General features: G+C 40.3%; 2 protein-coding genes across 2 annotated transcripts in view; both read right to left on the bottom strand.

Annotated features, from left to right (window-relative positions):
* Positions 1 to 15,026, bottom strand: part of LOC144769667 (uncharacterized) — a 759,350-nt gene that overhangs the window by 157,687 nt on the left and 586,637 nt on the right. Inside the window, exons 25-28 of the mRNA XM_078653842.1 lie at positions 8,683 to 8,796; positions 4,141 to 4,275; positions 4,008 to 4,095; positions 3,269 to 3,866 (exon numbers count right to left, since the gene is read on the bottom strand). Of these exons, the coding sequence (XP_078509968.1) occupies positions 3,269 to 3,866; positions 4,008 to 4,095; positions 4,141 to 4,275; positions 8,683 to 8,796 (935 nt within the window). The remainder of the gene's footprint in view (positions 1 to 3,268; positions 3,867 to 4,007; positions 4,096 to 4,140; positions 4,276 to 8,682; positions 8,797 to 15,026) is intronic.
* On the bottom strand, positions 4,298 to 8,313 carry LOC144767427 (uncharacterized). The gene is made up of 2 exons (XM_078650864.1): positions 4,343 to 8,313; positions 4,298 to 4,301 (listed from the first exon to the last, which is right to left on the bottom strand). Exons 1-2 carry the CDS (start codon positions 8,182 to 8,184, stop codon positions 4,298 to 4,300), a joined length of 3,846 nt encoding a protein of 1,281 aa, XP_078506990.1. The 5' UTR covers positions 8,185 to 8,313.

The following is a 15,026-nucleotide window of genomic DNA, read 5'->3' as shown; positions in this document are numbered from 1 at the left end:
ACAGGAACGGGTTTGGCATTCTTCAGTGTTTTACCAGCCGCGTTGTCTGGTGGGCCCCTTTTAGGATTCTCGACGGATGCAGGTCCCGTCTGGATGTCTGGAGGTTGAAGTACTGAGGATCCAGTCTTCGCGGGGCCCCGGGGCGGGTTCTTCATTTGGCCTTTCGGCGGCATTGCTGCACTGATGGAGCACCGTTGAGCAAAAGAGCTACTGCCCAGTGATCGCCGCGGTGGAAGAATCCAATGCGAAAAGCAGCGTCTAAGACAGAAGGCCACCGGAACATTCCCTTCACAGGTCAGTATATAAAAGATTATTTGATTATTTAATTCTTTTAACCCAGTGCTTTAAGACATTGGAGTCAGCAGGTCGTCCAGGGGGAGAGAGTGCTGAGACCAGTTCACACAGCCAGAGAGCTGGCCGCCATCTTGCCTGCTAGTCTACTCTCATTATAATATTTTTCTACTCCCTCCACAGTGATCTAAGATGGCAGCTCGTGGTTTTAGAGCTTTACATTAACTATGAATTAAATTAATTGGAAAGTGGCCTATCGACTAAAAGTCTAAAAAAAACTGATATTCTTGCTCCCCATCAACAACAGACTACTACAGACTAGGCAATTGCAATATAGGCTACTTTATCCTCACGTGAAAATATTCTACCAAACTTCAATGACTGCAAAATCAAGGAACCAGGCACAATTTTAAGACCAGACATCAGCTACTTTATAAGCACTGCAGTGCTCCTCATTAACCTGGGAACTGTTTTTAAAATACTGTATTACATTTTCAAAATCTACAATACGTTTGTAGCACAATAGCTAAACTCCACTGCTCTGCACTACAATCCAACAAGTAACTGCTCTTAGGTCATACATTCCAGTTCATACATCAATTAAGGATATTTGGCAAAAACATGCATTGTGGAATATGTGTTCAGCTCTGAGAAGACATAAAGGTATCCCTGACAACCCCACCAACTTTGGCTACCTAAACAAAGTATAAAAAAAACCTCACATTTAGGGACTCACTATCTACTAATTGTCTTTGACCTTGTTCTCCTGTCCGTTTCCCGTAATAATCAACGTGCTAATAGGAACAGGTCTTGCTGCAGTGTTTTATAGCATTCTGCAGATGTTGATAAATAATATGCATCCAAGATGCTTACACTATCACAAATGTTTATTCTGACAAATCACAAAATAATACTGTATGCCTCCCAAAAAAGCCTGGTGATCTGTAGTAACATTACGTCTGCACCCGTGTATGTATATAAAATTTATACGAGCCACTATATGGATCAGTGACTAAATATCGAGGGACACAATATCGAGTGTCCAGAATAACAAAGGAAAAATATTGAGGGACATAATATCGAATACCTATCTACAAACAGGTAAGTACCAAAATATTGAGTACAAAATATCGCTATTAAAAATATAAGTAACTAAAATATAGATTTTTTTAAATATTTTAAAACTAATATAAAAGTAATTAAATAAACATAATTAAATAAAACATAGTTAGAATAATGTAACAAAGCTTAAAACTTAAAAATAATGAATGTAATCTAAAAAAATAATACAATTATTATTTTTTACCATATAGATTCATTTAATAATATTAAAGAATATGTATTATTCTTAATGATAACATATTTAAAACATTATCAAAAATATAATTACATATTTATATAAATAAACATATTATATACATTTGAAAATAAATAATATACAATAATGTAAATAATAATATTAATATTTTTTAAGCAAATTAATATTTTACACAACATTAAATGGAACAATAATAAAAATGTTGCATAGTGTAGTGAATACAAATAGTATTCGCACTACCACACGTGCAAAAGTATAGAATATGTTGGATAGCGGGTGGGTACAAATTATTATTCCCACTCCAGTGAGTGAAACAGTAGGGAAAGTGTTGGATAGCGGGAGGGTAAAAATTACTATTCCCACTGCAGTGAGTGGAACAGTAGGGAAAGTGTTGGATAGCTTAGAGGAATAATTTAGTAGACACAGTCCTACAATTTAATGAAATAATTTTTTTTAATTATTTATTTAAATTTAATTTACCTCTCACTATTTTCCACTATAAACGCCACCTCCAATAGCCTAAAATATTAGTAAATTAACATAATAAATTAACATTTAATTTATTATCTAATCACAATTAACCAAAAAATAACAATATCTAAATTAATTAACACAATTAACAGAATAAAATAACTTTGATTAAATATTATATAACTATTAATAAAAATATATTTTCAATTAATTTAATACACACCATAATCCTCTATAAACTAACAACACACTCCTCAAAAAATGAACATAATTAACATATTAATACATGAATTATTAATAATTATTATTTAATTAATGACTAATTATAAAAAGTTACATTTTCATAATGATCAATTAATTAAACACGTTTATTAATAACTTTTTAAAATATTTAATAATGAATTAATTAACTTAATTACAAATATTAATTATTTACCATAAAATTATTTATTAAAAAAAATAGTTTTTTTAAAAATTTGAATTAAATTACTTCCCGCCCTAGTCCCCCATAGACCCACAACCCGCTATGGAACTAGTATACACAAAAATTAATTACCAATATTAATTATTAACCTTAAAACTATTAATTAATTAATTATTAATATTTTTAATTTAAATTAAATTACTTCCCTCTCTATTCCCCTATAAACCCACAACCCACTATGGAACTAATATAAGCAAAAATGAATTTACATAAAATTCATTATCTTAAAAAAATTGTAACATACATTAAAAAAATATTCTATTCTTTTAACACATGTACTAACATATAATACAGTAAAAAATTTTTTGATTATAATGACATTCCATATAATGACATTCGATATAACGACCATCAATATTCCTTACCTATTTTCCGATATTATTTCCAACTATATATGGCTATTCTATATTCTGTCCTCACGATTCGATATTATGTCCTTTTGATGTTTTTAATTCTATATTTTGGGTGTTTACTCCACTATATACATGCACACACCTTAAAGTTGCAGCAGTTAGTAGAAAATGGCCATCCCTTGTCATACACAATAAAACAAATTAGCAGTTATACAACATATACTTTCTTTTAACAATCACAGAAGTATGGTTTTTGCTCCTAAAACGTGTATTTGATTAAAAAACATATATTTACTGAAAATAGGTCTGAACAAGTCTGTGCTCTGATGAAGAAAATTAACAAGATATTACCTTTGGTTCACGCTCTGGCTTGTATTCTGTTTCATCTGGTAGCTCATCACTGCCTCTTCCTCTACTGCCTCTTCTTTTTGTTCTTCTGGCTGTCCTTTCTCTAGCTCTCTTTCTTCTGGCTCTCCCTCTTTTGGGTCATCTTCTGGCTCTGCCTTATTTGGCACTCCTTCAATTGGCTCTCTTTTTTCTGGCTCTTCTTCAGGATTGTCTTCTTCTGGCTCTCCTTCTTTTGACACTCTTTTGTCTGGCTCTCCTTCTGTCTCTTCTTCTGGATTGTCTTCTTCCTCTAGCTCTTTTTCTTCTGGCTCCTCTTTTTCTGGCTCTCTTACTTCTTGCTCTTCTTCTGGCTCTTCTTCCGGCTCTGTGTCATTTGGCTCTCCTTCTACTGACCCTCTTTCTTCTGGCTCTTCCTCAGGATCTTCTTTTTCATCTGGTTCTCTTTCTTCTGGCTCTCTTTCTTCTGAATCTGCTTCTGTTTCTTCTTCTGGTTCTTCCTCTAGCTCTTCTTCTTCTGGCTCTCTTTCTTCTGCATACCCTTCTAACTTGTCTTCTGGTTCTTCCTCTGGCTCTCTTTCTTCTGACTCTTCTTGTGGCTTGTCTTCTGGCTCTTTTTCTTCTGACTCTGCTTCTTTCTCTTCTTCTGGTTCTTCCTCTAGCTCTTCTTCTTCTGGCTCTCTTTCTTCTAAATATCCTTCTGACACTTCTTCTGGCTCTTCTTCTGGTTCTTCTCTTGGCACACTTTCTTCTGGCTCTTCTTGTGGTTCATCATCTGACTCTCCTTCTTTTGGCCCTCTTTCCTCTGGCTCTTCTTCTGGCCCTTCTTCTGGCTTTCTTACTTCTGTCTCACCTTCTGGCTCTTCCTCTGACTCTGCTTCATTTGGTTGCCCTTCTACTGGCCCTCTTTCTTCTGGCTCTTCTCCAGAATCTTTTTTCACTTCTGGCTCTCTTTCCTCTGGCTCTCTTTCTTCAGACTCTGCTCCTGTCTCTTCTTCTTGTTCATCTTCTGACTCTCCTTCTTTTGGCCCTCTTTCATCTGAATATCCTTCTGACTCTGCTTCTGGCTCTTCCTCTAGCTCTTCTCCTTCCGGCTCTCTTTCTTCTGAATATGCTTCTGGTTCTTCTCCTGGCTCTCTTTCTTCTGGTTCATCTTCTGGCTCTCGTTCTTCTGACTCTGCTTCTTTCTCTTCTTCTGTTTCTTCCTCTAGCTCTTCCTCATCTGGCTCTCTTTCATCTGAATATCCTTTTGACACTTCTTCCGGTCCTTCTCCTGGCTCACTTTCTTCTTGCTCTTCTTGAGGTTCATTTTCTGACTCTCCTTCTCTTGGCCCTTTTTCCTCTGGCTCTTCTTCTGTCACTTCTTCTGGTCCTTCTTCTGGCACTTCTTCTGACTTTCTTACTTCTGGCTCTCCTTCTGGCTCTTCTTCTGACTCTGCTTCATTTAGCTCTCCTTCAACTGGCCCTCTTTCTTCTGGCTCTTCTTCAGGACATTCTTCTGGCTCTTCCTCTATCTCGTCTTCTCCAGGCTCTCTTTCTTCTGAATAGCCTTCTGTCTTTTTTTCTGGTTCTTCTCCTAGCTCTCTTTCGTCTGGCTCTTCTTCTGGTTCTTCTGCTAGCTCTCTTTCTTTTGGCTCTTCTACTGGATCTTCCCCTAGCTCTCTTCCTTCTGGTTCATCTTCTGGCTCTCTTTCTTCTGTCTCTGCTTTTGACTCTCCTTCTGGTTCTTCCTTTAGCTCTTCTTCTTGTGGCTCTCTTTCTTCTGACAATTCTTCTGGCACTTCTTTTGGTTCTTCTCCTGGCTCACTTTCTTCTGGCTCTTCTTGTAGTTTGTCTTCTGACTCTCCTTCATTTTGCCCTCTTTTCTCTGGCTCTTCTTCTGTCATTTCTTCTGGTCCTTCTTCTGGGTCTTCTTCTGACTTTCTCACTTCTGGCTCTACTTGTGGTTCATTTTCTGACTCTCCTTCTTTTGACCCTCTTTCATCTGAATATCCTTCTGACTCTACTTCTGACTCTTCCTCTAGCTCTTCTTCTTCTGGCTCTCCTTCTTCTGAATATCCTTCTGACTCTGCTTCTGTTTCGTCCTCTAACTCTTCTTCTGGCTCTCTTTCTCCTGAATATCCTACGGACTTTTCTTCTGGTTCTTCTCCTGGCTCTCCTTCTTCTGGCTCTTCTTGTGGTTCATCATCTGTCTCTCTTTCTTCTGACTCTGCTTCTGTCTCTTCTTCTGGTTCTTCCTCTAACTCTTCTTCACCTGGCTCTCTTTCATCTGAATATCCTTCTGACTCTACTTCTGACTCTTCCTCTAGCTCTTCTTCTTCTGGCTCTCCTTCTTCTGAATATCCTTCTGACTCTGCTTCTGTTTCATCCTCTAACTCTTCTTCTGGCTCTCTTTCTCCTGAATATCCTACGGACTTTTCTTCTGGTTCTTCTCCTGGCTCTCCTTCTTCTGGCTCTTCTTGTGGTTCATCATCTGTCTCTCTTTCTTCTGACTCTGCTTCTGTCTCTTCTTCTGGTTCTTCCTCTAACTCTTCTTCACCTGGCTCTCTTTCGTCTGAGTATCCTTCTGACTCTGCTTCTGTCTCTTCTTCTGGCTCTTCCTCTCGATCTTCTTCTGGCTCTCTCTCTTCTGAATAACCTTCTGACTCTGCTTCTGTCTCTTCTTCTGGTTTTTCTTCTTGCTCTCTTTCTTGTGAATATCCTTCTGACTTTTCTTCTGGTTTTTCTACTGGCTCACTTTCTTCTGGCTCTTCTTGTGGTTCGTCTTCTGACTCTCTTTCTTCTGACTCTGCTCCGGACTCCTCTTCTGGTTCTTTTTCTAGCTCTTTTTCTGGCTCTCTTTCTTCTGAAAATTCTTCTGACACTTCTTCTGGCTCTTCTTCTGGTTCTTCTCCTGGCTCACTTTCTTCCGGCTCTTCTTGTGGTTCATTTCCTGACTCTCCTTCTCTTGGCCCTCTTTCCTCTGGCTCTTCTTCTGTCACTTCTTCTGGTCCTTCTTCTGGCACTTCTTCTGACTTTCTTACTTCTGGCTCTCCTTCTGGCTCTCCTTCTGACTCTGCTTCATTTAGTTCTCCTTCAACTGGCCCTCTTTCTTCTGTTTCTTCTTCAGGACATTCTTCTGGCTCTTCCTCTATCTCGTCTTCTCCAGGCTCTCTTTCTTCTGAATAGCCTTCTGTCTTTTTTTCTGCTTCTTCTCCTAGCTCTCTTTCTTCTGGCCCTTCTTCTCGTTCTTCTCCAAGCTCACTGTCTTCTGGCTCTTCTTCAGGTACTTCTCCTTGCTCTTTTTCTTCTGGCTCTTCTTCTGGTTCTTCTGCTAGCTCTCTTTCTTTTGGCTCTTCTACTGGATCTTCCCCTAGCTCTCTTCCTTCTGGTTCATCTTCTGGCTCTCTTTCTTCTGTCTCTGCTTCTGACTCTCCTTCTGGTTCTTCCTTTAGCTCTTCTTCTTGTGGCTCTCTTTCTTCTGACAATTCTTCTGGCACTTCTTGTGGTTCTTCTCCTGGCTCACTTTCTTCTGGCTCTTCTTGTAGTTTGTCTTCTGACTCTCCTTCTTTTTGCCCTCTTTTCTCTGGCTCTTCTTCTGTCATTTCTTCTGGTCCTTCTTCTGGGTCTTCTTCTGACTTTCTCACTTCTGGCTCTACTTGTCGTTCATTTTCTGACTCTCCTTCTTTTGACCCTCTTTCATCTGAATATCCTTCTGACTCTGCTTCTGTTTCGTCCTCTAACTCTTCTTCTGGCTCTCTTTCTCCTGAATATCCTACGGACTTTTCTTCTGGTTCGTCTCCTGGCTCTCCTTCTTCTGGCTCTTCTTGTGGTTCATCATCTGTCTCTCTTTCTTCTGACTCTGCTTCTGTCTCTTCTTCTGGTTCTTCCTCTAACTCTTCTTCATCTGGCTCTCTTTCGTCTGAATATCCTTCTGACTCTGCTTCTGTCTCTTCTTCTGGCTCTTCCTCTCGATCTTCTTCTGGCTCTCTCTCTTCTGAATAACCTTCTGACTCTGCTTCTGTCTCTTCTTCTGGTTCTTCTTCTGGCTCTCTTTCTTCTGAATATCTTTCTGACTCTGCTTCTGTATCTTCCTCTGGTTCATCTTCTAGCTCTTCTTCTTCTCGCTCTCTTTCTTGTGAATATCCTTCTGACTTTTCTTCTGGTTTTTCTACTGGCTCACTTTCTTCTGGCTCTTCTTGTGGTTCGTCTTCTGACTCTCTTTCTTCTGACTCTGCTCCGGACTCCTCTTCTGGTTCTTTTTCTAGCTCTTTTTCTGGCTCTCTTTCTTCTGAAAATTCTTCTGACACTTCTTCTGGCTCTTCTTCTGGTTCTTCTCCTGGCTCACTTTCTTCTGGCTCTTCTTGTGGTTCATCTTCCGACTCTCTCTTTGACCCTCTTTCCTCTGGCTCTTCTTCTGTCACTTCTTCTAATCCTTCTCCTGGCTCTTCGTCTGGCTTTCTTACTTCTGGCTCTCCTTCTGGCTCTTCTTCTGTCTCTGCTTCATTTGGCTCTCCTTCTACTGGCCCTCTCTCTTCTGTTTCTTCTTCAGGATCTCCGTTTTCTTCTGGCTCTCTTTCTTCTGGCTCTCTTTCTTCGGACTCTGCTTCTGTCTCTTCTTTTGGTTCTTCCCCTGGCTCTTCTTCATCTGACTCTCTTTCTTCTGAATATCCTTCTGACTCTGCTTCTGTCTCTTCCTCTGGTTCTTCGTCTATCTCTTCTTCTGGCTCACTTTCTTCTGAATATCCTTCTGACTTTTCTTCTTGTTCTTCTCCTGGCTCTCTTTCTTCTGGCTCTTCCTCTGGTTCTTCTCCTGGCTCTCTTTCTTCTGGCTCTTCTTGTGGTTCATCTTCTGGCTCTCCTTCTTTTGGCCTTCTTTCATCTGGCTCCTCTTCTGACTCTGCTTCATTTGGCTTTCCATCTAATGTCTCTCTTTCTTCCATATCTTCTTCAGGATCTTCTTTTTGTTCTGGCTCTCCTTCATCTCGCTCACTTTCTTCTGACTCTGCTTCTGTCTCTTCTTCTGGTTCGTCCTCTAGCTCCTCTTTTTCTGTCTCGCTCTCTTTTGAATAACCTTGTGACTCTGCTTCTGTCTCTTCATCTGATTTTTCCTGTAGCTCTTCTTCTGGCTCAATTTCTTCTGAATATCCTTCTGACTCTTCTTCTGGCTCTTTTTCTGGTTCTTCCTCTAGCTCTTCTTCTTCTGGCTCTCTTTCTTCTGAATATTCTTCTGACTTTTCTTCTGGCTCTTCTTCTGTTTCTTCTTCTCTCTCTCCTTGTGGCTCTTCTTCTGACTCTGCTTCATTTGGCTCTCCTTCTACTGGCCCTCTTTCTTTTGGTTCTTCTTCAGGATCTTGTTTTTCTTCTGCTTCTCTTTCATCTGGCACTTTTTCTGGTTCTTCTTCTGCCCCTCTTCCTTCTGGGTGTCCTTCTGACTCTACCTTAGAATCTGTCTGTTGTGCTTCAGACACTTGCTCGTGTTCCTCAGATTCTGACTTTGGCTCTGATTTTCTAGTCTGTAAATCTGATGCATAGTGCTGTATCACTTGTGAATCCTGAAACATAAATCAGATTATCTCTGGATTAAACAAGAAAATATATTTTTTATAAGCATGTGACACATGGTAACCATTTGACATTTTATATCATTCTCCTTATTACACAATAGATAAACTTTCAGCAACATTTTCTGTGTAAAGACTGAATACAAGATGTTTCCTACTAAAGTGACAGGCCACATTAAAAGATTTTCAACTGGGCTCAAACTGGGCAAACTAATTTAACACCATGATTGCCAGTGACTGTGATAACCCCAGTTAATGTGGCTCTAATTCTGAAATGTAAGTAAAAGTCTGGTCTAAAACCAGTTAACTTTGTTCTCTATAGAATAAGCAAGAAACATAGCATGAAATAATGTTGCTGCAAATTTAGTGCAAACTTATTGGTCATCAAAACATGTTTGGGTTGCTACCAAAAATGGTGCAAATTAGATTTTGTCAATCTTTATCCACACTCCCATTCTAAGTGTCACACATATTGATTTTTGTGGCTTTCCCAAATATATATGTTTAGCTTGACAATACTTGAAAATGATATGCTATGCAGCCATGCAGGGGCGGCTCCACCATAGGAGCGGAGGAGTGCCGCCCCAGATAAATCCCCCCCATATGCTCCAAATTGAAAATAAAATGGTAATTTATTACTATTTCATATTTCACCCCCCATCCCGAACAGAGCTTCAGGACTGGGGTGGGGCCGCTGCTGAGTGACAGCAGCAGGGATGAGGGTGGGCTGGCTATACACTTTTCAAAGTGTGCATGTCCCTTTGGACGGCCATCTTGCCGCAGCTGGCCAGACATGCGCAACTCTAACCCAGCTGTCTTGAGATAGCTGGGTTAGAGCAAGTGAAGGCCTTCAGGGCGATGTGGAGTGCCGAGCGAGACCACTCCTAATAATCCTGGTGCTGCTTTCACACCACGATAGCATCCAGCATCCAGTTCCTGAAGGCATTGTAAAAAGAAGAGCTCCGGAGCCGAGGATGGTGTGAGGTAAGTCTTTTCAATTTAATTTTGCAAGCGTGTCCCCCCTGTAATTGCTAGCCGCCACTGCACCCATCCCTCATTTACTTCACAAAAATATGGAGGCTGCTTTTGGTATCATTAACAAGATCATTTAGACCCTAGGCCCAAGTCAGCAGAGGCTCATTCCTCCACTACCCTGGTAGTAGACTATTTACCGTAGAGAGTCCAATGAGCAGACGAGGATCTCTGTGCCTTCAGTGGTTCTGTTGGTGCAGTGGCTCAACTGAAGGCACTGGACTTTGCTGAGAAAGTGTTATGTTTGTTGTGCCTGTATAGCAAATTATTTTTGTCTTCAAGAAACAAGCTCCCAACTTGCAAATTTGTTTTTTGAAAACAAAAAAGATAATGTCCCTAACAAACAGGTATTTTTGTGCCTGTGCGTGGTGGTCACTATGTATGTTCCCTATACGGGACCACTATGTCATGCATAGCTAGGGCAGTCGACTTCAAATCTGGCAACCCGGGTTCGAGTCTCGGCAAGGACACGCAACATCCTGGCAACCCGGGTTCGAGTCTCGGCAAGGACACGCAACATCCTGTGATTCTGGGCAAATCACTTAATCTCCCTGTGCCTAATACAAAAATGAATGTGTCCTCATGTAAAACAACTGGTGCTCGTGTAAAGCGCTCTGATACCCGATACCTGCGGGTCAAGTTTGCGCTATATAAAACTCTGTTAAAAACAAATAAATAAATAGTAAAAAGAAAAAGATACAAAATAGTGGTCCCAGCTAGAAAAAAGGTTTGACAGTCGCCCTGGGGCTAGTCGACAATTACTGTGACCTGACAGCTCTGTTGCAGATCAGCTCTGTCTGGTCAAAGGTTTATGATGGCAAAGCCAGCTAAGGCCCTCCTGGTGTAAACCCATTGCTTCCACAACTCTAACAGAGCAGGACAACCACAGGTTTAGAAGCGCAGAAACACAACTGGTTCACAGTGGTCTTCCTACTCCACCAAACTCCAACTGATACTCCTAGAAGCTCTTTAGGGCACTGCTTCAATCTCGGCATGAAGACTCAGCTTTTCATCCTTCTAAATGTATGTAGTGCTCACTGGTTGGTCGCACAGAACAACATTTACAATATGTTTTGCACCTATTCAAAGCATTGCGCTTCACTAAGGGGTTGAAGGCACAGCACATAAGGCAAGCCAGACTTTAGGATTATCACAGGTAGAGGGACACCAGCCTATTGGGAGTCTTCTTTCCTGACTCCTTATACATGTTCAGCTGCTACTACACAGGAATCATCCCATATAGCACTGATTAGTCATGGCAAGAAGGCATTGTATTGCTTCCTCATAACTCATTACCTATCTTCTAGTCTCACCTTCTTTGCAACCTTCTCTTTAAGATACTGCTCTCTTATTCAATAATCGCTCCCAATTCCTACTCTCATAAATGACTTTTTTTTTTGCAATTCTCAGATACTTCATGTTTTCTCCTTTATTGAACACCTTAGGCTCTCTTATGCAGGCGTACGGGGTAACATTTTTAGAGAGAGTACTCAATCCTCCATAGCCTGAGGCTGAGGGAGGCTAAAAGTGTTTGTGGAGACCCACTTTCTAACCCACTTCTTCCTCTGCTCACATTTTCATAAACTGCAAGACATCTAGAAGGCTTCTAATTAGTATATTATCACAATATTGCATTTTAACTATCCTGCTACAATATATGGTAGCCAGAATAGAAACTACAAAAATCGCACAAGGGTAAGTATAAATAGGTAAGTATAAATGTTCGATACTTAACTTGACGTATATATTTACCTTGACAATATGATTATCTTCAGGGTATCTCCACGTATATTTGACGATATGTTTATCTTCAAGACTTGCACATTTGCAGTAAAATTGGTAAATCTATAATCACCTACATATACTTACCATCACAACACAATACAAATGGTCAATATTCTGGCTACAACATTTTTGTAGCAGAACATTTTTGTGCTCCATATTCTGACAATATGATATTTTTCTATTGCAATATTTTTGTACTTCATAGACTGACATACAACCCTTTTAACGTGACCTGGGGATGTTTTCAGGTCTTTGATACTGGCGCATCTGGACATTATCCTTCAAACTCTTAACTGCACTTCAGCACATTTTATTTACTCGGTAAAATTAGTTTAGAAGTGTAATTGCCAGATTTCATAGTGTCTAAAAATTGTGTTATTTTTATTGATTTCTAAACTCTATTATACATTGAGATATGGAAAGCATATGTGTATAGAACCTTTGGATCTAAATATCGACTTAACACCTGGCCCACTAACAATTTAATTGATAAGAAGTAATTCCTTTAAAAAAACTAGAAAGATCATAGAGGAAAAACTATGCACCCCTTGACAATATTATCTACAAAATGCAGCTAGGTATATACAATCACATGATTGGAAAAGCCAAACAAACAATCAATCAATCAATCAATCAAACATTTATAAAGCATGGCAAATCACATGTGAGGATCTCGAGGCGATGTGGAAGTTGGTTGCTGAGCGGTGGTTTGCTCATTCGAACATCCAGGTCTTGAGTTCTCTCCTGAACTGCTGGAGTGATGGTACACTCCTGAGGTGCCCTGGGTTCCATGCCTTGACCTCTAAGTGTGAGAAGAAGAGTCCTCCGCTGTTGCTTTGATGGATCTTTGGGGTGTCTGAGAGGGAGAGGGAAGCAGAACATAGCTGTCTGGTCGGTTGGTGGAGGGTCAGGCGTTTGTTGATGTATGCTGGCCCTTCATTGTGCAAGGCCTTGTAAGCGTGGGTCTGCATTCTAAACTGGCATCTCTTTTGGATCAGGAGCCAGTGATGTTTCTAGAGGTGGGGTGTGATGTGGGTGCTTTTGGGGAGGTAGAGGTCCCTAGCCTTTTAGACTATAGACCATAAGATCTTCTAGCTCACCTAGTAAAGCAAATCTATTATTCAACAAATTATGTCAAGCAACCTGGTTTAAGACAGCTGACTTTATGTGCCAACCAACCTTTAACTAGGCTGACATAGCACCTTCCCAAACCCTGGCAGACCCTCTGCCCACATACTTTGTAGAGAAAATGAACAAAATTAAAGATGAATTTAAAAACAAACACCTTACAAAACGGAAAAGCACACACTCAGGCCGATAACAGCAATTCTCTAAACCTTTACCTCTCTTTCAAGAGAAGAACATGTCCTAATGAAGTCTAACAAACCATAAGGCTCCCCTCTTGACTGCTATCTGGCTGCAGTCCTTAAGCCCTCACGTACCGCTGTCTGCCCAATGCTCACTAATACCATAAATTCCTCACTTAATGAAGGCACTGTCACATAAGACCTCAAAAAAGTAGTTTTTGCCCAGTTGTGAAGGAACTCCAATCTTGACCCAAAGTACCCACAACAATAGGCCAATCTCTCTCCCCCTGTTTGTTGCCAAGCTCCAGGAAAAAGTGGTAACCAAGCAAAATCAGGCATTTACAGAAGATAATCAACTGCTCTTCCCTAATTAAGCAGTAAATAGAGCAGGCTTTTCCATATAGACAGTATTACCTTTAGCAGGCAATGATCTAACAATGATCACAGATGTGGAGGGCACAGGAGTATTTATACTCCGAGACCCAGTGCTTATTTGCAATAGAATCAGTGCTGGTTCCCAAAACTCTGCTCAGAAACTAGCAGCTGGTACTTTTGAATACTGGCGTACCTAATACCAAGGCTGTGTAGTCTTGAATCAACCTCATGGCTCTTCCATCTACTATCTGACCCTCCCTGCACCTATCTCTCACTCGTGCAGATCCCTGCTTTCTGCTTTCTGCCTTGGTCCCTGTTTTTTTTCTGTCTTTCTCTTCTTCCTTTTTTCCTCTTTGTGTGTTTTCCCCTTTTTTGTTTGCGTTTAATGTATAGAAAGGAAAAATAAGGGGAGGTCCCTAAAAATAAGTGCCAGTGGCCCCCACCACAAACGACCCTATTAAATTAGGTATTGCCTAGACCTGTTCCTGGCCTCTTACACTATAGACCATAAGATCTTCTAACTCATCTGGTGAAGCACCATGTCACCGGCAAGGCACTGAAGTGGTTAGAATCCTTGAAGAGGGAGCGATTCCAATTGATTAAAATGGACAATTCTCCTACTCTCTCATACAGATGCTATGAGCTGTACATCAGGGTTCCTCATTGTTAACCTTGCTCATTAACCTGTGTGTGCAACCTCACACATAGATTCTAACCAATTTAAAAGTAAGATCCTACTTAAACTTATATGCAGATGATGCACAACTGATAATCAACCTGCAAAAGGACCCACATCATGTGAATTTTAGGGTTTATACTATCATGCCCACCATCACTACTTGGATGGAAAGCAATTTCCTTATATGTAACCCCTCCAAGTCAGATACCCTTCCCATCTTTAACAGAATCAACAAATGTGAAAACTCACTCTGGCCCCCCTCCCTCAGCGATAGCTCACAACAGGTTACTTCGGTCCATGACTTGTATCATGCTTGAGTCTAACCCAAACACTAACACTCAAATAACCAAAGTTACACATGTTTGGTACTATCAGATGAGGCTCCTCATCAGGGCCATGCACTTTCTCGCCTTTCCAGATGAAGTAACTTTGATCAAAGTTTCAAACAATCAAGATTAGATTATGAAAATTCAATCTGCATTGGCCTTCCCAAGACATGTACTGCTTGACTGAAAAAATACAAAGCTTATTGATAAGAGTATTTTTTTATTTAAAACAACAAACACAAGACCTTTCATCAACCAATCACACACCTATGATCCGCGTCCCTCTTTCTCGCAGACACCTCCCAGATCTGCTGAAGTAACAGCGGAGATCACTCCTTTACACACCTGGCGGCCAAATCTTGGAACGACCGTCCCCTTCACCTCAGGACCGCCCAATGCTCCAGCCATTCAGGAAATGACTCAAGACCTGGCTGTTCGAATGAACAGATCACCACATAACAGCTCGCAACTCCAGCGCCTTCAGACTGTCGCGGGTGATTTGCCGCGCTCTACAGATCCTTGATTGATCGCTAATATTTGCCTTTAACTTCATACCTGAGAACAGTTTCATCAGTTCCAAATATACATGACAACGTAAAGAACACATAACTTCTTATAACCTGTATTCATCAATTTTATATTTATACGTCAATAAATACATTTGTCCATTATTTTATAACATACAAATAACTGTTTATAAATGCATTGATTATGATT

The sequence above is a fragment of the Lissotriton helveticus genome, chromosome 7 (genome assembly GCF_964261635.1).
Source record: "Lissotriton helveticus chromosome 7, aLisHel1.1, whole genome shotgun sequence".
Lineage (NCBI taxonomy): Eukaryota > Metazoa > Chordata > Amphibia > Caudata > Salamandridae > Lissotriton > Lissotriton helveticus.
The sequence above is the reverse complement of the archived record's forward strand: the minus strand, read 5'-3'. Positions and strand labels throughout refer to the sequence as shown.